At 39.5% G+C, this 23795-nt stretch overlaps 1 protein-coding gene and 6 non-coding genes across 7 annotated transcripts in view; 2 read left to right on the top strand and 5 right to left on the bottom strand.

The window, feature by feature from the left end:
- Positions 1–272: 272 nt before the first annotated feature.
- trnai-uau (transfer RNA isoleucine (anticodon UAU)) lies at positions 273–366 on the bottom strand. The gene is made up of 2 exons: positions 329–366; positions 273–308 (listed from the first exon to the last, which is right to left on the bottom strand). It is a non-coding gene; the product is annotated as a tRNA-Ile (tRNA).
- Positions 367–1234: 868 nt separating this feature from the next.
- trnai-uau (transfer RNA isoleucine (anticodon UAU)) lies at positions 1235–1328 on the bottom strand. The gene is made up of 2 exons: positions 1291–1328; positions 1235–1270 (listed from the first exon to the last, which is right to left on the bottom strand). It is a non-coding gene; the product is annotated as a tRNA-Ile (tRNA).
- Positions 1329–2228: 900 nt separating this feature from the next.
- On the bottom strand, positions 2229–2322 carry trnai-uau (transfer RNA isoleucine (anticodon UAU)). Its single transcript has 2 exons — positions 2285–2322; positions 2229–2264 (listed from the first exon to the last, which is right to left on the bottom strand). It is a non-coding gene; the product is annotated as a tRNA-Ile (tRNA).
- Positions 2323–3450: 1128 nt separating this feature from the next.
- Positions 3451–23795, bottom strand: part of rhbdf1b (rhomboid 5 homolog 1b (Drosophila)) — a 36724-nt gene continuing 16379 nt past the window's right edge. Inside the window, exons 2-19 of the mRNA XM_062442364.1 lie at positions 19412–19553; positions 18795–18931; positions 12460–12688; positions 11151–11357; positions 9924–10046; positions 9582–9724; positions 9172–9426; positions 8943–9054; positions 8712–8786; positions 7561–7722; positions 7125–7225; positions 6953–7016; positions 6303–6397; positions 5838–5913; positions 5376–5476; positions 5069–5222; positions 4651–4874; positions 3451–3706 (exon numbers count right to left, since the gene is read on the bottom strand). Coding sequence (XP_062298348.1) covers positions 3511–3706; positions 4651–4874; positions 5069–5222; positions 5376–5476; positions 5838–5913; positions 6303–6397; positions 6953–7016; positions 7125–7225; positions 7561–7722; positions 8712–8786; positions 8943–9054; positions 9172–9426; positions 9582–9724; positions 9924–10046; positions 11151–11357; positions 12460–12688; positions 18795–18931; positions 19412–19525 — 2568 coding nt within the window. The 5' untranslated portion in view covers positions 19526–19553 and the 3' untranslated portion in view covers positions 3451–3510. The remainder of the gene's footprint in view (positions 3707–4650; positions 4875–5068; positions 5223–5375; positions 5477–5837; positions 5914–6302; positions 6398–6952; positions 7017–7124; positions 7226–7560; positions 7723–8711; positions 8787–8942; positions 9055–9171; positions 9427–9581; positions 9725–9923; positions 10047–11150; positions 11358–12459; positions 12689–18794; positions 18932–19411; positions 19554–23795) is intronic.
- On the top strand, positions 5632–5725 carry trnai-uau (transfer RNA isoleucine (anticodon UAU)). The gene is made up of 2 exons: positions 5632–5669; positions 5690–5725. It is a non-coding gene; the product is annotated as a tRNA-Ile (tRNA).
- Positions 6665–6752, top strand: trnal-uaa (transfer RNA leucine (anticodon UAA)). Its single transcript is given in 2 exon segments — positions 6665–6702; positions 6717–6752. It is a non-coding gene; the product is annotated as a tRNA-Leu (tRNA).
- On the bottom strand, positions 20326–20419 carry trnai-uau (transfer RNA isoleucine (anticodon UAU)). The gene is made up of 2 exons: positions 20382–20419; positions 20326–20361 (listed from the first exon to the last, which is right to left on the bottom strand). It is a non-coding gene; the product is annotated as a tRNA-Ile (tRNA).

The following is a 23795-nucleotide window of genomic DNA, read 5'->3' as shown; positions in this document are numbered from 1 at the left end:
TTTTGTAGCTGTTACTGATTAAACTCATTTTTTCCACTTTTATTTTGTAGATGTGAAATCACTTCTAGAGAGTACTGTCAGTTTATACACTACTACTTCCACAAGGAGGACATTCTCTGCTCACAGGTAGGACTTATACACACAATTTTGATTATTACTACACTTGTAACCCTTCCTCACAACTGCAACAGTTACCACCTTTGCCCCTAACACTGTAATCTGCATTTCAACGAGCATCTGTGAAGGATACAGACTTGAGTTTAAAACTTGGATGCTCCAGGTGAGGCTCGAACTCACAACCTCGGCATCACTCTGCAGGTTACTGTCTTATAAGTACCGCGCGCTGACCGATTGCGCCACTGGAGCCTGATGAACAAATAGTTTCAACATTGAGGAGCGCTAAATATTCCTAAAAAAAAAGTTAGTAATCAGTGTAATATGATTAGAGTTTAAAGAGAATCTTTAGATACAGCCACTTCATTAGGTACACCAGTGCAGTCTAATTCAACCCAATACAACAGCTCTGCTTAAATTCTACATTTATGAAGTTTATACATTTCCAGTTTTTGTTGACATTGTCAGGACGGTGATAATTCTACTTTATGTTTATTATTGAGGTCATAGTGGCATTTTGTCCACTCCATTAACATACATGAGAAAGGCAAAATATTAGGAACACCAGTCAATATAATGCACCTCAGTACTCCATCACCACTTAGTACGACCTCAGTAATAAACATGAAGTAGAATCATCACTTTTTGGACAATGTTAACAAAACTGAAAATGTATAAACATGCACTAGTTTCCTGTAATTGAGGGAGCTGCTGAATGAAAGTCAAGGCCTGTTTTCATGTAATGTTTGGTGTGAAAAGTCGTCTAGTCATTGAAATGAGTGGTGTGATTATCAGGATTTAACAGTTAGTATATGGATTTAGTTTGTGATGGTGGTTTCTCTCCTACAGCACCATGTTAAAATCATTTTGTAGCTGTTAATGATTAAACTAATTTTTTTCCCTTTGTTTTGTAGATGTGAATTCACTTCTAGAGAGTACTGTGAGTTTATACACTACTACTTCCACAAGGAGGACACTCTCTGCTCACAGGTAGGACAAATACACACAATTTTGATTATTACTACACTTGTAACCCTTCCTCACAACTGCAAGAGTTACACTGTAATCTGCATTTCAAAGAGCATCTGTGAAGGATACAGACATGAGTTTAAAACTTGGATGCTCCAGGTGAGGCTTGAACTCACAACCTCGGCATCACTCTGCAGGTTACTGTCTTATAAGTACCACGCGCTGACCGATTGCGCCACTGGAGCCTGATGAACAAATAGTTTCAACATTGACCAGCGCTAAATATTCCTAAAAAATAAGTTAGTAATCAGTGTAATATGATTAGAGTTTAAAGAGAATCTTGAGATACAGCCACTTCATTAGGTACACCAGTGCAGTCTAATTCAATCTAATACAACAGCTCTGCTTAAATTCTACATTTATGAAGTTTATACATTTCCAGTTTTTGTTGACATTGTCAGGAAGGTGATAATTCTACTTTATGTTTATTATTGAGGTCATAGTGGCATTTTGTCCACTCCATTAACATACCTGAGAAAGGCAAAATATTAGGAACACCAGTCAATATAATGCACCTCAGTACTCCATCACCACTTAGTACGACCTCATTAATAAACAAAAAGTAGAATCATCACTTTTTTGACAATGTTAACAAAACTGAAAATGTATAAACTTGCACAGGACAAACATGCACTAGTTTCCTGTAATTGAGGGAGCTGCTGAATGAAAGTCAAGGCCTGTTTTCATGTAATGTTTGGTGAGAAAAGTTTTTTATTCATTGAAATGAGCGGTGTGATTATCAGGATTTAACAGTTAGTATCTGGATTTAGTTTGTGATGGTGGTTTCTCTCCTACAGCACCATGTTAAAATCATTTTGGAGCTGTTACTGATTAAACTAACTTTTTCCACTTTTATTTTGTAGATGTGAAATCACTTCTAGGTAGTACTGTCAGTTTATACACTGCTACTTCCACAAGGAAGACACTCTCTGCTCACAGGTAGGACAAATACACACAATTTTGATTATTACTACACTTGTAACCCTTCCTCACAACTGCAACATTTACCACCTTTGCCCCTAACACTGTAATCTGCATTTCAACTAGCATCTGTGAAGGATACAGACATGAGTTTAAAACTAGGATGCTCCAGGTGAGGCTCGAACTCACAACCTCGGCATCACTCTGCAGGTTACTGTCTTATAAGTACCGCTCGCTGACCGATTGCGCCACTGGAGCTTGCTGAGGGGCTAAGTTCACCACTGAATATCTAAGACAGATTTATCCATGAAGGAAAAAAAACACATACAAATGTAAGCTAAATTCAGCATCTTGTGTTTATTGTTTAGGTAGCTAAAACGCCACCACAATGAATAAAACACACAAATTCACCTTTAACAGCTATCCCCAATGGAGCAGCGTTGCATACAAGTGTGTTCTTTACAGATGTAACACAAGGTACATATAAAAAACTACCTGTGGAAGAAGTGCATTAAAGGCTGTGGCAGAAACCAAGGTTCCCAGTGTGGTAAAAACAAAGAAAAATACAAACAAAACAAAAACAAAATGGCAATTTAACCACCATATATTGCAGTAAGAACATATTTTACATGAGTTTATCAGACTGTGAAATGCAGTTTCAAGGGACAAAACCCATACTCTCAAAACTGCACATACATGGCACAAAAACACAGTGTGTGTGTGGGTGTGTGTGTGTGTGAGGGTGGGTGTGTGTGTGTCTGTGTGTGTGTGTGTGTGTGGTTGTGTGTAAATAAGGCACATGTAAGCACTTTAGAATCTCAGTTCTTAGTGAGATTTAACTCTAAGGACGTCCAGTAAATGGAAAAAACTGCTTCGACGTCAATAAAAAAAGTAGAAAACAAAAATCATCAAGTCCTCCATTGCAGCCGTCTCAGGTTGTAATGTTCCTTTGTGCCACTGAGGGGTGCTGTTGAGTCAGTTTTACCACAGGAGAAGTAAATCATTTGGCAGGACAACTGCCTTTGTAACTCTCCTTCAGTGTGACTGATCATGGATTATCCCAGCTATATATCAGTCACACATAAATCAGTTGTTAGTCCTTTTAAGTCAGCTTTACACTCTTTTAACTTTTAGTTTCATTCCCGTGAGCGTGAGTATTTTTTGTCAAATGCCTGAAGACTTTCATGCATAGTCTTTATTCATAGTGGAATTGTTGTACCTTTCCAAACAGTTACAACAAAATACTTCTGAAATTCACAGATGCACATGAAATCCTGGAAATATTATTCCAGAATTCCTTGCTCAGTCACAACTTGTGCTGCAGCTCCATATTCAGTTTTCATCTTTTCATCCTTTCATCAATTTCCTACATTTAGAAATGTTGCGACCAGTATGACGGTAGTGCACATTCAGAAACAGCCCCGCTGACATTTCAAAGGTAGATGGTCAGAGGAGGTGTGCGTTCAGGTCGTACTTCTCGCAGAACTTGTCTGTGATGGGGATGCAGGTGAGGTACTCGCACCAGTCACACTTCACGGGGTAGACGTAGAAAAGGACGGCCAGGGTGGCGAGTAGACCCAGAAAGACCATCAGAAACACACAGATCTGGAACCTCTTCCGGTACATATCAGAGGGCCCAAAGCTGATGAGGAGAAAAAACAATCTACATTATTCATTTCATACATGAATGCTATAAAAATGCAAATATCTATGCAAGAACAAATTAAACAAGTTTACATGGAATTCAGAGCTTTTTAGTAGCTCAGCATACTTAATACACTTCATATTGATGAAATACATAACAATTATATTTAAGTTTGATTTAAGTTAGTTAGTGTAGTTTTTAAGAATGTCATTTGAAGAATTACATGTTTCTTATGGTTTCAGAAAAGTGTGCATCCAATTTGAACTTTGACAAAACCTTAAAGCAGCTCTAATCAATATCTTTTATTTTAACAATGCATCAAATGAGTATGTGTTATATAAAGGTACCACTTGTAAAAATGAGCCCACAAATAATTATCACCCAATTCTGCACTTTCCCTTAGATTTAAGGGTTTTAGATTCTCCCAGATATTTATTTTGGTTTTACAGCTCACAGCTTTATAAGAATACAAATGTGGCTATATATATATATATATATATATATATATATATATATATATATATATATATATATATATATATATATATATACATATATATATATATATATATATATATATATATATATAACAGGAGAATAAATATTGGACTTACATCTGTCATGAATACTAATGTTGCTCTGTGTCTGTTGGATGAGTGTGTGGCTAACATGTTGGCAAGGTCAAATTTATACAGTGTTAATTTGTTAGTTCTGTGTTTTTGAAGAACTGAGCACTGAATTTCGTGTAATCTAAGATAATCATAAATTAAGTGATATCACAGTTTAACTGTAGCTAACCTTACATATGTTCTCTTTAACTAAAGCATATGAAAACAGAACAACAGATAGATAGACTTGAGACTTTCCTTTTAAAGATGTTTTCTCTGTGAACTAATCTCGGCACACATCAAGAACAGTTAACATCCTTTTTCTTAACCTACCTGATGTACGGCAGGAAGGCAAAGGATAGGAAGAATCCCGATACAAAACCACAGATGTGGGCAAAGTTGTCGATCCAAGGTAGTAAACCAAACGAGAAGAAGAAGACTGATATGGCCAGCAGCTTGGCAAAAGCCCGCCACGGCCGCTCCAGGATCTGCCAGCTCTGAAACAGCTCCACAAACAGACAGGCCAGGATGCCAAACTGACTGCCAGCAGGACCCACCTGAGAGAGAGGCATGAGGGAGGAAAGGAGACAGTGCAGAGTCCTTATTTCAGTAATTTCTCAGTTTATTTCAAATTAGAAAAGTCCGAAAAGAACTTAAAATGTAATGCTGCAGTTATTGTATGAGTAGTGACACTCAAACAATGCTTTTTGTGTGTTTTTCTTGTATAGTTTGTTTGGTATGGACATTATACCTCGGCTCTGTAGGGCAGGAAAATGGCTGAGGCCAAATTGCCAGTGATGCCGCTCAACATGTAGATGATGGAAATTCGCAGCCAGCCGGCCAGCTTCTCCAGATCCCTCAGCACCGTCATCTGGAACAACACCGACACCAGACAGTGCAGGATCCTACAGACAGACAACACAACACAAGACAGACAGCGTGTTATTATCAGTGTTTAATGTGGAAGAAACACTCAAAGTTCTTTTGTCATATAAAACATATTTTAGTGCTGTTTGGCCCATTCTGAGATGGTCACAAAGGAGAAGTGTTTCAATCACCCAGCATGAAGAAATAGAGACAGCCAGAGTCTGGAGAACTGGTCTGGGATCTCTGGGTTGAGGAAAGGCAGTAAACCACACACATCATCCATACAGGCCACCTGGAGGAGAAAGAGAAAGAGAGAGGGAGAGAAAGAAAGGGAGGAAAATGTGAGTTTAGAGAAAAACAGACCACTGAGATCCACTGCCACCCTGTGGAGGTAAAGGGCAGAGTTGAATTGAGTCCAAACTCCTTCTAAATCACAGTTGAACACAAGCTCCAGTGGCGCAATCGGTCAGCGCGCGGTACTTATATGACAGTGACCTGCAGAGCAATGCCGAGGTTGTGAGTTCGAGCCTCACCTGGAGCATCCAAGTTTTAAACAACCCTTTGAAATGCAGATTGCAATGGTGGTAACTGTTGCAGTTGTGATGACAGGGTTACAAGTGTAGTAATAATAATAATGTGTGTATTTGTCCTACCTGTGAGCAGAGAGTGGCCTCCTCGTGGAAGTAGCCATGCATAAACTGACAGTACTCTCTGGAAGTGATTTCACATCTACAAAACAAAGGAAAAAATGTTAGTTTAATCAGCAACAGCTAAAAAAAAGACTTAATTGACTTAAAAATAATTTTTGGCTTCCAGTGACTGTCATCGCCTGTATTTTTACTCAGTCACTGCGATTAAATGTTATTTTCTCTGAACATCATATAATCAAGTCACCATAAGATAATTTCATTAGTCTGGGTTGCAGTGTAGTTTCACTGACCATTGATAGTCAAAGTCTTTTCTAAAGGGGTCAAAGATGTTCTGGTTTGACACATATGTGTAAACCACAGCTTTAACACTAAAGTATTGTTAACAGCTTTAGAAAATTTACATTGACTAAATCCTGTATGGCATGTAACATTGTGGGAGTGCTAAGCTTTTTTAGTTTTGATCCTCACCGTCCTTTGGTGCCAATGCAGCAGGGCCTGCCTGTAATGGTGCAGTCTATATGGGGAAGGTTGGTGTGATTCCCAGAATTGTACCTTGTGCAAACCTGCAATCATACAATACAAACAGGAAGATTATATATTTAGACTTTTTTTTTTAAATATTAAAATCTATACTAAAGGTAGAAGATGCAGATGTGCATGCAGAAGCTGCTTACTTTAAGACACTGAACAACAAAAAGATGATTTTGAGATTCACTTAAAGTAATGACCATATAAACTTTCAACTTTAATGTAAAAACATTCACGATCTTGCAGTGCTGATTCCAACAAATTAATGCCACAACACAGAGTTTTATCATCAACTTTCACAGGCTCCAGTGGTGCAATTGGTCAGCATGCGGTACTTAAGACAGTATCTCAGTGATGCTGAGGTTATGAGTTCAAGCCTCACCTGGAGCAGCTGACTTAGCTTTGCTGTGTGAGCCAAGACAACTCATGACTATGCTAAATAGCAATATGGCTAATAGAAGAGAAAGGGATAACAATACTGCCTCTCAGTCAGGCTTTCAATATAGGACTATGTCATAGTAAAGTATATATACTGTACGTATAATAACATCAGTTAAGTGCTTGAACTGTTAACATGTAGATGCACTTACTGGCCACTTGGTGATGTCATCAGGCCACTCATGAGGCGAAACTGAGGCTGGCTCCAAACAAATTCTGCAAAATCAAGAGCAAAAATGCTGTTTTAACTGCACTCAATTAAAACATGATAATAATCCTAGAAATAAGAGTATTTTGGTGGAGTAGACAGCAGTTTTATGTTACCTGGGGTCTTGATGGCAGACTGAACCATGCTGACGTTGTTTATCATTCAGTAAGGGAACACTGGGGTGCTGAGGCCACTTCACCCATACTGCCAGGGTACTCTGCAGTAGAAGACACACAGAAAGAGGAAAATATCAGTGTTAAGTTAACATTATCCTGTAGCTGTTGAAATAACCCAGTGGCTGTTGCAACTGAATGGTATAACAAAAACTGCCTGCGCGTGAGGCAAGTGTATTTTTTAGTGTAATAAAACAAAAAGCGGATAAGAATAAGAAGGCTGACATTTTCTCCGTCGGCCTTTGACTCTTTGAAACTTTCCATCTGAATTTTGCCTGACATGATTACGACAAAACGAACGCAGCTTTTAAAGTAATCTTTTGTAGAATAGAATGTCTTTGAATTGGCAAATAATATTCATCCAACTGTTTTCACTGACCGAACACTCCTCCTGTAAAGTCTGCAGGCAGCCGGAGCGGTCGTTCCTCACGCAGCAGCCCGAGTCTCTCTCCTTCGCTCTCTTCTCCTGAATCAGCTGATGGATCTCTTGGTCTTGACGCATGCAGGGGGAAAACTTGGCGCCCAGGTGGATCAGTGACTCCTGCAAGACAGTGGGCATGACGTTACAGGTTGGTGGGGTTGTGGATCTCGCAATGCAGGGTTTCCCAAAGTTTTTTGTCTGAAGTACCCTAACAAGCCCTATCCAGTCAAACCTCATATTCCATTCAAGTTGATTTTAAACTGGATGTTATTTACACTATACGTGATATAAATGTCACAATATGTTTCTTATACAAATGAATTGTCAATGTTTGGGATTGCTTTGGTTAAGTTTGCATTCACTTGGAGTGGCTGAAGCTAGACATTTCAACTATCTATCCATTACCTTGAGCTAACTATTTTAGCCATTTACCAACTATAGCTACAGTAGCTTCTGCCACTCAAAGTGATAGTAGTACAAATGCTAACTTTAACAAACCTGAAAAAACTGACAATTCATTTGCATAAAAAATTGTAACAATATCAACTTTTAAAAATAATTTATAAAGTTAAACAGCAACAAGTTCCAAGTTATTAGCTATAGCTGCAGGCGTAGCTAATGGATACATAGTTGAATTGTAACATTTATCCATACTCTTAACGTTCAGCTATATATTTATTTTTAATTGTCTACCCATTACTTTCAGCAAACTATTTGAACATTTATTCATTACTTGTGCCTATCTATTTCAATCATGTAGCCATTACGTTGAGCTAACAATGCACTACTTTTAGCTAACTATTAACAATAGCATTGTTAGCAAATTATTTAAATAGTTTATTTGTTACTTGTAGCTAACTATTTAAATCATGTATTACTTTCAGCTAACGAGTCATTAATTTTATCTATTTCAACCGTTTATTTATTACTTTTAGTGAACTGTTATGTTTTTATGCACTCTTTTATCCCCTGGAAACTAAAAAAGTACCTCTTACAGGGTATCGCTGATCTGGACACCTAGAGTTGAATACTCTGGAGCTTTCCAGTTTTCACTACAGTACTGACAGTCATAGACAGAAGAAGGTATATGAAAGATAGAATATACTTACTGAGCTTGGGCCCACCCAGAAGTTCTGTTGTTGCACAAACTTAACATTTTCATATACTCCCTTGTTCCTCAACACCTCCAAAAAAAAAGAAAAGAAAAGAAAGAAAGAAAGAAAGAAAGAAAGAGAGGTATTACTAACATTTATCAGCCATCTATTTTCAGGGGAAATTCAACCCAAATTCCCCAACAACAAATACATCTAAACACTATAAATGCAGTAAAATAGACTTACTGAGTCAACTGTTTCATGCTGAGAGAAGCCCACAGGAGCAATGCCGTAGATGGTGACAGCCAGAATGGTGACGAGCAAATGGACAAATGTGATCCAGTAGGAAAAGAAAGGCCTTTGGAGAAGAGTGAGACAATTTCAAGCTCAGTTTCCTGGGAATTTGACAAAAACTATATTCACATTAATCTCAAGGAAATGAATCCTTCAAGGAAAATAAAGCTAGCTTTCTCACCTGTGGTCATCCATGTCCTCAATCTGTCTCTTAACAAAGCTGTCGATGCGCTTGCGATACGTCCGGTTTGTGAGACGGCCGACCATGCCGAGCCCGTAAGGCCTCTTCTCTCGGGCAAACAGCTTCTTAACAGGAACCACGATCCTTTGCCCACGCTGCTGGTGGCCGTTTAAACTCACCACTTCCTGTTTCAGACGCACCTTTGGTTGGACCAGAGATCCATCTTTTGCTTTCCGCCACCCTCGCTCTAGCGGCCTGGATTGATGAGGTGGGAGAGGAAAGTGTGAGATTTGGCCTTTATAGACAGCATAAGACAGTATCTTCAGTGACCTGCAAGTTGCGAGTAGTGTCTACTTCCAGCATGCCAGAGATTCATGTGTGCATATGGGTAATAAAAAATATAAACCCACAACATGAGGTGACTCCTCTCCAGCTCATTCTTATCCAGCGCACTCCCTGTGAGCTCACTCTCATCCAGTTGTTCAAGGGCAGCCTCCGATGGTGTTTCGAAAACGTCGTCAACATAGCTGGACAACTCGTCGTGCAGGCCCTCCTACACAGATGAAAACTTTAGTAAGTAGGAATTCAAATGAGGAAAGGTCTTGATGTAGCAAGGAGTTCCAGTTAATCACACACTGCAAAATGAAAATTGTTAGGTAATGGATCTTTTACTTACTGCACATATTTTGAATTTAATTTTATGAGAAAGTAAAATTAGCCTGGCCGTGTGTGTATTTGTGTCTGCTGCTCACTCTGGTGAAGAAAGATGTGTCCAGATCATCAGGAAAGTCCACAGTGTCATCTTCAAAGATACTAGGAGGTATGAAACTCCGTTTACGACATTGCCCGGTGCCGGTATCGCCTATTGTTCGGCCCTGACAAAAAGAACCACAGGTGTGTCATTATTATTATCATCAACAGCCATACAAGACCAATGTGTGAGGATTTTATCAGCACTATATCCTGCCAAAAATCAAATAAACTAAGATTATGATATTTATACACATCAATATTTAAACAGCAGAAGCCGCTAAATACAGTTTACTTTTTCTGGAGGAATCCCCGACTTTGTGCGCAACTTTCTTAATGACTTAATGTCTGATGGTTACGTAGCAGCAGTGATCTGTGTGTCAATGGATTAGCTCTGCACTTCTGGAATATTCTGACCGCAATCCAGCGGATAGCTGAGCATTCATAGTGTATTATCACATACCATCTGCTAGTAAAACCCCCTCTGCAACCCCGGCCCAACACACACTAGTAGATGCTCTCACTGAACATCCATTCATCCTTTAATATGTGTGTATGTGTGTAGCAAGTGGGCCACATAGAGAGAGTCATCTGTGCTCTACTGTAAGATATTTCATCTTATTTTAATCTGCAACAAGTCAAGCTGATCCCATGTTTTACATAACAAGTCTACACACACACATAAATACATGGGCAGGAATGTAAAGTATGCAGATCAACTCCATTAAACCCATCTATTCATATGTGAAGCACACAGGGATACATTAGATTATACATCAGATGTAGTTTTTTTATGGGAATCTCTTTACAGAAACATAAGATAATGGAAATTTAAGTGTCTGCCTCTATATGAAAATGCTACATACTCCTTGGTTTTAAACATTTGTCATAAAGCATCATAAAACTGTAAAATTAGTCGTATATTCTGAGCTCAATCTTCTTTTCAGAGAAAAAGGCCACAATCTGCTTTAGACTGAACAGAGCGATCTACTGCTGTCTGCTGATAATGGATTTCTAATTCTAATAGCGATAAAACGTGAAAAGTTACAGCTGGTGTTAATGTGCATTCACATTATGCAGTAAAGACAAATAATCTCAGTTTCTGGAAAACCAGGGCTGGTAGCCCGGAGGATGGAAAAAGTGGCTTGATTGAAAGTCAAGAATTTAAAGCACAGATTTTGCAAAGTTCAAAATGCCTGGTAATTGAGAACGTATATATAAATAAACACCTTCATTAGTGCTGCCGCAGCCTTGAGGCTCATGACTGCGACAGACTCTCGTTTGCGTCGCCGTGGCAATCGGTTGAGGGTGGCGTGGGAACTGGAAAAGGAGCAGAGGGAGGCTGTGCCGGGCGTGTTGGGAGTTGGCGGGACACTCAAGCCATCCACCTCTTCCACCGTGCGGAAGGCACGACCCCGGGCCAGGGGGTCTACGATCTGTATGTACAGACATACAAAAAGCACATGGTTGTACTGTTTTTATTTCAAGCTGCGCTACAACAGAAAACACACAGCAACAGAATATGAAGAGCAGGGACACATTATACACATGTAAACTAGGGTTAGATTGATGTACAGTACCAGGAAGAAGTTAGTTTTGTTAAAAGACCATACCACTTAATGTTAATAGGCTTGTGTTGATAGGCAATTGATGTGTTACTCATTTCACTGTTCATTTTCAAGATCTTAAGAATGTTTATCATTAACTTGCAGTAAGCCCCACAATAACAGCAGATGCGTAATGCCCACTATGACATCACCCTGTGCTGCCTCATAAATCAATAGAAAATTGCTAATATGCCTTTGAAATAATTATTAAATTAAACAGTTAATTGTTATTTTAAAAAATATTACAAAAGGGAGAACAAAAAAAGCAAGTTATAGAATTTAATTTGCATGTAAGGCTAAGAGTCTTTGCTATCATGCTATGAGCTAATAGAAATTATAAGAAACAAATCCAAACAAAAATAGGAGTATTGTTTTTTTTTTGATGTATTAGCATTTTTATGTGGTCATGCAGTCTAAATTTGAGTTGCCATAGCGTTTTTGAGATTTAAAAAAAGAAACCCTGCTGAGCTTAAAATGTGAGCTAGCTTTTTCGCTAGCTTGCTAAAACATTTGTGCAGTTTAGGGAAGTTATTGTTATTATAACCTGCTTTTCTAGTGTTACACATCTCCTGTAGGCCATATCTCAATAGTTTTTGCATTATTGAGAAAGTGCAATGGTAGTTATAGCGCTGCTTAATAGCACTGTGCGTTTCAGTAAGTAGTTGTGATGTGTAAATTAGAATTTTTTTGACATAAAACATCAACACAATTTTTTGTACTTGGTATATCTTGTGTCTTTATCTTTGTGTCTTCAATAACCCATCAATCGAACCCTGGGCAAGATGACAAAGCAAATAGGTAAAGCAAGCGCCGAAAACCTAATGAGAAGTGTAGAGTTGAAGGGTGAAAGAGAAAATATGATAAAGGAAAAGGTGAATAATCTTCCCATCTATTCATGCATCCCTCTAGCATACCCCAGGCGCTAGCCTACCCTCTGCATGCCATATTGGTGGTGATTGGGGTGGTGGGGTGGGAGGTAGAGGGGAGGAGGGGTCTCAGTGCTGGCCAGGGAGAGGTTGTCCTGGCTGTGAAGTTCCATCTCCCTCATCACCTGCGGCTTTAGACCCCCGTACAGCTGGCTGCAGTGCTGAAGGCTCCTCCTCCTCCATCGCTGGGTGCTGTCGCTGTCCTTGCTCACCCCGAACCAGTCTGCCGTACCCCTGAGGAAAGGATGGACTCTTTGTAAAAAAGCAAAAATCAATATTCTAATATTTTTTTGGTTGAGAGATGGGAGAAATGTTGGAACAGTGATTGAAATGTTTTGACCTAAAAAGAAAAAGATTGTTATTCCATATAAAGAGACTTTGTAATAACAAAATAACTCACTAACTGACTTTGCCAGGGACACCTGCTACAAGTTAGGTTTTTTATTGAAGGATAAAAACACAATGAGCAATTTCCAGCATAAGCATGCCTTGTCTGACTGTCACTCTAAGGCAAAAATGCTCAGTTACAGTACATATGAAGCCATGATAAAGCGAAACTCAACATTTGCAAAACTCAATTGAAATTGAGAAGGTGCACATGAAATATTCTTTGAGAGATTGAATTGTCTGCATCCTGCATAATTAGCTGGACAATATGCTGATTAGTTGATTGATTGCAGCTGGTGATTAGTTGACTGATTGATTGGTGTGTTTGTTGATTGCCATTGTATTCAGTCATGACATGTTTTTAAAAGGCGTTAAGACAGTTTGATGCTGGCATAAAGCATCTCACTTTGTAATCTTTATGCAACCTTACTAATATTAGATACAAAACTGAAGCACAACTGCAAAAAGAAAAACACTTTGATCAGTTTTGAGTGTTAAAAAACAGACTGGGTTCTTGGTTGTTTTTCTTTTTCTCTATGTACGTGTGTATGTTTGTTTGCGTGGACACTGCCGACCCAGCTTCAAGAGCCTCGATGGAAAATACTGTCTTGTTTCCTTAAACGCTCCCAACTGCCCAGCAGCAATACAGAAGCAGATGTTGCCTGCTGTCATCCTGCAGTAGATGACCTGACTTGGCTGTATGTGTGTGTGTGTGTGTGTGTGTATCATTTTCACACAATAAATGCATGCTCTAAATCAGTGGGTTCATCCAAGTCCCTTTTTATTCCAAGAAACAGTGTCTGCGTGCCAGGCTGTGTGTTAAGCGGTCAGGAGGGGGGAGGCCACGCTGGTAGAAACTGTTTGGACAGCAGAACAGTCAGTAATAAACACTCATCATCAAGAAGGACGCCAGCTGGGGAAGCCTTTTAAGGCTGCGCAAGGGCAGGGAGGAGGGAGGGGTGACGCGACCCTGATTGTTGTCCTCCCATGAGAGGAATGCCTTAGAAAGAAGACAGGTTTGGGAAAGCTGAGAGAGACTCATACTGGGCATCTCTGAGCAGGAAACAGATAAGAAGACGTAATGTGAATTTGCTTGAAAGAAAACTTTAAATGGAGATCAGGCTAGAGACTGCCATAACACCCAAAGTACTGATGGTAAAATGATGAATGATGAACACTGCATAGAAACACTCGTTTGTTTGCGTGTGTTTGTTTAGGTAAGCGGGTATTTGTCTGTGTGCACACATGCACAGACAAGTGCACAGGTCATGTTTGCCCACACAAAACCTGAAATAAAATATTTACGCATGCTTGACGACAGCACAAATCCATCACCCATCCAAGATTAAAGCGTCGTTAAGCCACATGAATTAGCTTTCATATCCTCCAGGTAAGGCTGGTACACATGAAGCAGCAATCAACTGTACCGTAATTATAGGCTTAGACAGCATTCATTTTAGAAATGGGGGAAATGGCTGAGGGGCAAATTTGAATACAACTCAAACAGAGGCCAGCGAGATGAACGGAGAGCAGAACAAACAGAGAAGACAAATACAAGCACTTATAATACAACAAAATGTGTTTATTAAACCTGCACGTTCATTTTATTTTCTTTCAATATTTTCTTTTATTCTTTCAGGACTCTTACTGTTTTCATAAAGGAATCATTCATTTAAGAGAAATATGAAGTTACCCCATCACTGAATAGGTATGGATGGTCTTCATGCCCTAAAATGATCTTAATGCTTTTTCAAATGTTTTCACAGCCTAAGAAAAAAAAAACTGATGATTTTTGTCATTTTTTTGGCACACATTTGATTCAAAATATAATCTGCTGGTGACTTCAAATATCTGAAATCATTCAATAAAACAAGACACTTCATTTTATGACTGCAACTACTTCAAGTAAATGTCTTCTCTTTTACTACACTTCATTATTTCTTCAGATATTATACACAACACTAATTCATTAAAATAAATCCACTCTTTGACCTGCTACATCATCAAAACACTGCTTACATGTAATAATAATAATAATGATCTGATATAAAATACACAATGAGATATATAACAATTCTGCTGCCTACAAAGAACATTTGGCTGCAGCTACAGCTATTAAACTAATACTGCATGGACTTGTACTTAAGTGCAATTTTAATTTTTGAAATACTCTGTGGTTACTCTCAGTGAGCCAGCTCATAAGCTTAGCTGGCTGGAGATTCATATTTATCATACAGTGACATCAATTTTCTCATCTAACGCTCAGGAAGAAAGTGAAAGAGTATATTTCCCAAAATGTTAACCTATTCCTTTAAGGAAATGATCTGAATACTGCTTCCACCACTGCTTAAATAGAGGACAAATCAGTCAAGTATTATATGTAAATGTTTTCAATCATAAAACCCAAAAGATTCGACTAAAATATCAGAATATAAGCTGCCTGTCTTGGCTAAATCCTGCATTCTATTTTGAGAAAACCTCAATCCCTCCACAAGGAATGAAACACATCAACAAGAGCTTTGTTCAACATTTCCATCCACAGACCAAAGTGTGTCAAGTTCCCTCAAATCAACACAACTGTTCTGTTTCTTCTTCTCTGCTTTGCCTCAGCACACTCACCTGTCCAGAGCGCTCCAGGAGGGGTTCAGGGTCTGGGTCATACCTGAGGGGGGCTTGGACTGTGGAGCTGTCTTGCCTTCATCCCCATCATCACTGACATACCGTCCCTGCTTACCCCCTGACCCGTCTTAAACCCTCATCCGATGAACGCAAACTGATCCCTTTGCACATAACACATAACAATGTTCCAGAAGGGGATTTCCTGATATCCAGGCCAGCGGTACCTTCCAACGCTCGCTGTCACGGAAAAACGGAGGATGATCGCCACATGTCCAGACTGTACGTAACATCCACGACCTGCTCCAGTGAGCTCCTGGTTCATCAAAGGTTAGAAGGGAAGCTGGCGTTGATCTCCTCGACCAGACGGGAATCTGATCGTCCTGATGTGGAACTCCACAGAGGTTTTCCTCCAGCTGGTCCTGCTCACTTAAAATGCTTTGACCTTGTGTCACCGGCACACAACTGAAGTTTCCATATAACTGTGTATGTGTGAGAGAGTGAGTGAGTGGCTGCCACTATCCTCTCCTCCAGAGCTCATGTAAAAATAAAAAAAAGAGGATGAAAAAAGAAAGCAGCTCTGGAACTCGTCAAACTAAGCCTCAACGATCACTATCAATGAAGTCCTGTCTCTCTCTCTCTCTCTCTCTCTTTTTCTGTATTTGTCTCTCTGTCTTATTTAGCAGGAGTGTGTATAAACACTGGTTCTCCTTCTAACATACCAGCACCCCACAACACAGGAAATAGGACATTAGAAGAAGGGAGGGAAGGAAGATAGGACATCATACACATTAGGAGAGAGGAGAAAAGAGGAGTAGAAGGAGGAGGAAGGGAAGGCATGCCTGGACATGACACACACACACACACACACACACACATACACATACACACACTCCACCCCGCACCTTGGTGAGCAGCTGAGATATTTGTGCCAGCAGTTAAAAAGAAGTGCATCTGAGTGTGTGAAGCAAACTCACACATCAAACACCAATCATCACAAGCATCAGTGTGACCAAAATAAATGATTATGCGTGCGATTCTGTGGCCCGATATGTCCAAATGAATGTCTCCTTAATGTGAAAAATGACTCATAAAGAGCTTCCCAGTAATCCTTTGGGTCAACAAACATCAGAGCGCCCTCCTCACAAGCAAGAAGTTCACACGCACACACACACACACTTTGTTTGACTAGCTGTCAAACTCTTATGAGGACGTACCTCAGCTAACCTCCGGCAAGTCATGTACACACACAAACTTCTTCTCAATCCAGTTAATTCTCCCATAAACATCAAACGGATTATTTCTGTTTCTCTCTTGCACACACACATACAAGGTTAATAAACCTAAGCATGATAACGTTAAGACATTAAGACATTCCTTTTGAAGAGAGTGTCTCGATGTCTCAGTCTGCATTCAAACATTTATATTCAGTTTAACGCTGCAAGAGGAGCTGCTTTGATGTGGCCCGCATGCTGTGTGAGGCGAACAGATAGTCAGTATGAGTAATTGTATTATTTTGTGTGTCTCAGACCATGTGGCTCTGTGTGCCACCCCACTGACACTGATACACTGTGTTTGTGTGTGTGTCTTTGTGTCTTTGTGTGTATGTGTCGAAAGAAAAAGGAGAGCTGTGGGTGGTGTACTTGCAGGTGCATAAAGCAAAGACAGCAAAAATGCGTTTGATCACAATAGCTTAAATCTTGTATGAAGGATCTCATGTTGTGGAATGCATGGATGTATTACAAGAGCTGGATAGAATTGCTCAGCTAGTTTTAAAAAAAACCTTTTAAATCACTTTACTCGGCTCGAAGAAAGTTTTACAATTATAAAACATCCATGGATAAAAAGTTTTATAGTAGAAAAAGTAATTTGTCCTTGTGATTGATATGTCTTGTCATGTGTTTTACAGACACATCTTTTACAAAGGTGGTCTATGGGGAAAATGCTTTTGGGCTGTGGGGGGATTTTTTGCTGCAATACCCCAATTGGCCACCGGGAAGAATTAGCTGCCAGAGTGGTGGAGCCCTATCCAGCTCTTTTAATACATCTATGGTTGAACGTAGATGCAGACTGGATCCCTTGTGGATTTGAACCCCTCACCTGTCTTCAACAAGTAACAATGAAAGCTGCTATACAGAAAGACAATTACAAAGTAAGGAATAAGTTAAATGGCAGTTGCTGAAATAATGGGATATAATGAAACTCTTCTTAAAGCTTTGAGTTTGGTTTTCAGATTTTCTGCAATGAATCTTCACTGCACGTGATAAATTGGTAAAAACGCCACCAAACAACAAAAAGTATTAAAATGTGATGTGCTCATATAGATTTACAATTTTACAGTCAATTTTACATTTTTTACAATTGCTGTTTAGCTGAAGATTATATGAAGCTTCAGCCATATGAGTTAGTTAAATAAAGTGGATATCTTCCACCGTTACAGTCTTTTTAGTCAAATAAATTCCTTTATTTCTCGAAGGACAGTGTTTTCCTGTTCAGCTGCAGTGGAAGGATCGTAAAAAAGAGGGCACAAAAAAGAATGAATTTGAAAAATATCTTCTTGATTTTGATCATTTCAACACGTGAAGCTTCATATTAGCTAAATTAACTTAAAACTGCGTTTTTGCATGAAAGAAGATGTGTGAATTTTGCCCTCCATCATTTACACTGTAAGTGCATTGCGGAGGGATCTCCTCATAGTAAGAATGAACGGGAGGAATGATTACAGCAAGAAAAACTTGTTTCAATGTTCATTTTGGCTTTGCTCATTTAGTTTTAAGACTATTGTGAACCTATCCTTTTCTTTTCCATTGTTTCCTGTACCTGATGATCTTTTCAGATATAGATGAACGCCGTCGGGTCAGTATTTTGGGGATGCAGGACCGCCGTCGGACCGTAGACACCCTCCTCGGGCCCCTCTGGCCCTTTGGCGGAACTGTGTTGACTCGCTCAAAGTGCACTCTTTTCCCACTTTACACACAGTTTAGCAAGAAGACAAGAGGACAGGAAGGCATGTGTGGGGAGGAAAGCAGATAGTAAATAAGGCAAAATCAAAGAAAAGGGAGGACAAGAGAGAAGAAAAGACATTAATTTGTAGTTAAAGGAGGTTACAGCTGAAATTAGTTTTGCAGACTATTTATTAGTGCAGAGGAATTATTGAGAATATAAAGCATGCGGAAGTCAGAGGAAATTAGCAGCTGGAGAAAATCAGCAGAGAGGAATGTTCTTTTTAAGATTGTTTCTCTATTAGTGTGTGTGTGTGTGTGTGTGTGTGTGTGTGTGTGTGTGTGTGTGTGTGTGTGTGTGCGTGTGTGTGTGTGCGTGCGTGTGTGTGTCTAACCTCTTGATTGACTGTGTAATGGAAGGCAATCTCTCTAGAGTGGGGGGTCTGAGGTAGTTGTTAGAAGTTTCCATGGCAGCGATGCAGGTCTGGGGGTTTTCTCCTGGCATGCTGATGCTGCGCAGGCGCTTTACTGGCTGCAATACACACACACACACACACACACACACACACACACACACACACACACACACACACACACACACATTATGAAGTTATTTTAAGTTATGTAAATGTGAAATAAGTAAAAGTCACTGAAAATCTAAAAATGGACATTTATCAGCTAGGGGTAAGGCTTTCCTTGATTGGTAGCTTTTTTTCACTTCTCACTGTCTTCCTCAGTAGATGGTGCGTGCTCAGTTGTCATGGAGATAGCTTAGATATCGGTTATTAGCAAAATGCTGAAGAAGACTGTAAGATGCGATGGAAAGCAGAAAAAGCTACTAAACCTTGAAATAAGATTTTTTTTTGTCAAACTAATATTTTATGTCAAAATTGAAATTCCATGCTCATGAATTTCTCTCCTATTTCCTGCTTTGATTATACTGCCATTCTGATCTGTAGATATTTGACTGGTGTGGGTGTGTGTGTGTGTGTGTGTGTGTACGTGTGTTTACCTGGGTGTGTGTGGGCGTGTCGTCCGGCGTCAGCTGGATGGTGGGGATGTCCAGTTTGAGCCATGGTGGCTTCTTCCTCTGCAGGCTGCTGTTCCTGCTGCCCGGCTCATCCATGCTCACTAGCGCCCCCTACGCCTGCCAGCTGGACAACACAAACAAACAGATGAGGAAATGGGTTTGTAGGGCAATTCACTATCTCCAGCTGTCTGAGCCAAAAAAAAAAAAAGCAAACCTCAAAACTGACCAGCTTTATTAAGTAATTATGATAATTGGACATAAAGTGCTTTAATCCAAATATTTAAAGCTACTAATCTGCCAGCCCTCTTCTGCAATAACTTATAAACCAACAGTGCTGAACTTGTCTAATTTAACTCGTCTAATTTAACTCAATGGAAAAGGTGCTGATTTTTCCTCCAGTTCCTACAGTACAGCTGTGAATACATAATATGTATTGTATTTATACTGTGTGTGTGTCCACGATGATTTCTATTATTGCAACACTGCTTCTTAAGAGATACTTTCTACCAGCTGGCCACTAAAATATATATTGAAGGTATAAATCTTGATTTATGCTCAATTGATGAACAGTGCAATAACCAAAAACATGTTTAATATTTGTGTTGTCTGTTCAATAAACACAGCCAGATGGCCCATCCTCACAAAGATGCCTCTATTTGAAACATGCAGTAATAAAACATGGTGAAACTTTTCAATTACAAGTGTCTGACAGTCTGATTTAAATTAAATCTAAAACCTGGGTAGAATCAATGTGTCTAATGATGAACAGACGTGCATTGTTCGTGTTTGGTGTTTGTTTCTGCTGTAGAATAATCTCACAGATGAACCATTGTGCCAGTTCTTTTGTGATCAAATCAGAGTTTATCTGTGATTTACAGCTCAGGTTAAAACTTTACTGCTCCAGGTGAGGCTCGAACTCACAACCTCGGCATTGCTCTGCTGGCTACTGTCTTATAAGTACCGCGCGCTGACCGATTGCGCCACTGGAGCCTGCTGATAAGCAGAGAATCTGACGAGAAATGTGGAATAAAAGAATTGCAGAAATGCTTCTTCACCACCACAAGATGGTGCTAGGATTCTCCAGTATCTCATTTTCTCCCTCTGTACCTTACATGCACTCATAGACACCCTCTATAACCAGAGACAGACAGTTCAGAAAGAGATGCTATTACTCACTGTTGAGTGGGCTCCCATGCTTTTCAAACAGACATTTCATTTAAGGAAAAGTGGTCTGAGTGCAGTGGGCCACCTACTAACAGAGAGAGAACCTGATAGACCGAGCAACGGAGCAACACAAACAGAGGGAAAGCCACAGAATAAGGCGCCAAAGCCTCTACTCATCCTGTTGTCTGCTGGTTAATGGATTTATGGGTAAAGGAAGGCATTTGGAGGGTGACAGGAGTTTTCCTGCTTAACCGTTTCAGTGAAAGTTAAAGATATCTCTGTGAAAGTCAGTAGCCAGGCGGTTTCCAGTGTTTTTTTTTTAAATATATATGATGCGCCAGCACAATAATTTCTTTCCCTCATCACAAATGCATTTTAAAGCTGCTGAGCTCGTCAGTACCTCAGCACTTATCTGCTGTTTACTGTGTTCCATATATAACAATAACACTTTATAATGCACCAAAAGCTCCTCACCTCACTTCACTTTCTAAAGTGCTGAGGCTGCAGATTCAAACAAATATAATAAAACTTCCAGGAAAACGAAGTCAATTGTCTTTGACTTATTAGATCTATATCACAACAAAATACTAATATTTATTATAACTTATTTTAAAATAAATAATGTTGGGTGTTGCAGAACATTATTATTTCAAATGATGCCAATACTAGAATCAAAGCTTTTAAATTGAGAGATTGACAACGTAACAGGAATGCAATTCAATGACGGTGACAGCCCTGCAGAAAGTACAATTGTGAAGCAAAAGACCGTCTTGGAAAAAGGTTCATTCAACTCTTCTCTGACTCAGCCACAAACTTCATTCTCATAAATAACCAGAGTTGAATCAACATCACTCTGGCCCTGTTTACACTTGGCATTAACATGCGTCTTTGGTGATCCAGTCACAATTGAACAGCCAAAAGACAGTGTCACTCACACTTGTCTCTATGTGCCTCAAGCTGATCACTTGTGTCCAGATTTCATTGCTGTCAAAGGGTCCCACGCACAGTTATCACATCAGACAAAGGCCAGAATTGTTTTTAGTGCTAGCTACAAAGCTAAGAAAAATGTTTCAAGAACTAATAACAAATTATGTAGGGTTGTAACTACTGATTGTTTTCATTGATTAATCTGTCCATTATTTTCTCAATTAGTCATCTGGTCTATAAAGTTTCCCAAGGCCCCAGGTGCAACCTCAGATGTCTTCTTTTGTCCAGTCAACAGTCTGCAACCCTAGAAATATTCAGTTTACAATCACAGAAGACTAAAGAAAGCAGAAAATATTGACATTTAAGAAGCTGAAATGTAATGTAGACAGAGTTTCTAATTTGGCTCAACTACATCTGGTACCTGTTATTATTTTTCAGCAATGCAACTGGCAGTGGCACAGAAACTGTCAGATTTCAATGAAATTTTGCACAGTTATTACCCCCTTCAACATTAATTAGTCATCTCCTGACTTTTGCTTTTTCCTGAAATACCTCCACGACATATTGATGGTGATCAAAGTTTGGTGACCCCCTGATTTTTCCTGTCATGCCATCATAAGCTTGACATTTGAGGTTTTGACTAAAATGTCTCGACAACTATAGTTGCGTCTAACCATAGTAAACATTATTATACCTGTTTAACATCAATAGCAGGAGCTGTCTTGAGTTGCTATGCTAATTGTATTTTAGGCTACAGGGCAAATAATAAACACAGTAAACCATCCAAAGAGAATACTGGTCTGCCTCTAGTAATGGAGTGTTGATGAGGCAAATAAAGGCTGTTTGTTGGCAGTTTTACAGCATGTCTGCTTTTCTCTATCTTCCCCAACTTTATCCCCCCATTTATTTCTCTAAAATGACTGTTAATGTGAATTAATTTGTCCGGCTGCTGCTGAATTTGAGAAAACATTAGTGTTTCTATAGTTAGATTATAGCTTTTGTTGTGCGGGCCAAAGGGAAGTCATTGAGAAGGAGTGAAGGGACTATTACTGGATAATAGGACATCTGCATGGGGCTCTGGTGAGACGTAACGAGCGACCACCAACAAGGAGCTCAGCTAGATCTCAGCTGTGAATCATTCCGTGATTCACTACTGCGAGTGAAATTACAGGCTCTCTTGCCATAACGCCATTAGCTGAACAATAATCTCTTCCATCATACAGTATGTGGTGCTGGAACTGATAGTCAGACTTCTGTGCAAAGCCAAGTCTAACGAGCTGAAAGATATTCAGCACTGGCAGCTGGAAGACTTCTTGATACACATGGACACGGGCGGGACGGGCTGTGCTTCCAAACCCTACAGACGTGGACTTTCAAAGGCACTCACATAGTCGCACAGGGATATTTAGGATGATTTCAGACCAAACCATCACTACATGCCAAGCCTTGAAGGAAACTCCTCCTTTGGATAGTCTCACTTGTCAGATACAATTAGATTGAGTTTATACTTCACTCCAAAAAAAGGCATCATTCTCTCTTTAGTGATCTCCTATATTTCCCAGGAGGCAACACAGCAGTGCTTACAGGACAGGTGTGAACTTGTGGCTCTCAGTCAAAGGTGGGTGTTTGGACTAATAAAGAGTGATTACTGAGCTATAGAGAGGAGCAAAGTAAGAGCATGAGCCGAGCACTTGTTTCCATACAGTTCAACAGTACATCATGGTTTGCTGCCATACATACTGATCTACTGAGTTTACTTGCAGGTGTGGATGTTTGTTGAGTCTTTTTAGCTTCTGGCCTTCATCCCTTTCTATGGATAAGGGGGGCAATTCCTTGATATAGGAAGTAGTTATATAGACTTGTGTGACTTATACTTATGTTATTTATGTTATAACCCTAAATACTAAAGCTACTCTGTGTAGTGGTTGAATATGTCCAACTGTGAAAGTGAAAGTAATAAAAAAGATACTCTGGTAACACACATATACTGCACCAGTTTGGTCAGTCAATGACTTTTATCCAGACTAGATTATCTCATCAACTATTGAATGTATTAACAATATATTTTGTAGATTTATTCATAGAATAAATCTCATAGGATTCAACCTATGGGATTCTCATAGGTTGAATCCTACTGACTTTGCTGATCCTGTCTTTTCCTTTAGTGCCACCATAAGGTTAATATTTTTGGTTTTGAGTAAAATGTCTTGGCAACTACTGAACAGACAATGTCGCCCACAGAATAAATTAACTTTGGTGACCCTTTAACTTTCAT

The sequence above is a fragment of the Scomber scombrus genome, chromosome 21 (genome assembly GCF_963691925.1).
Source record: "Scomber scombrus chromosome 21, fScoSco1.1, whole genome shotgun sequence".
Classification (NCBI taxonomy): Eukaryota; Metazoa; Chordata; class Actinopteri; order Scombriformes; family Scombridae; genus Scomber; species Scomber scombrus.
The sequence above is the reverse complement of the archived record's forward strand: the minus strand, read 5'-3'. Positions and strand labels throughout refer to the sequence as shown.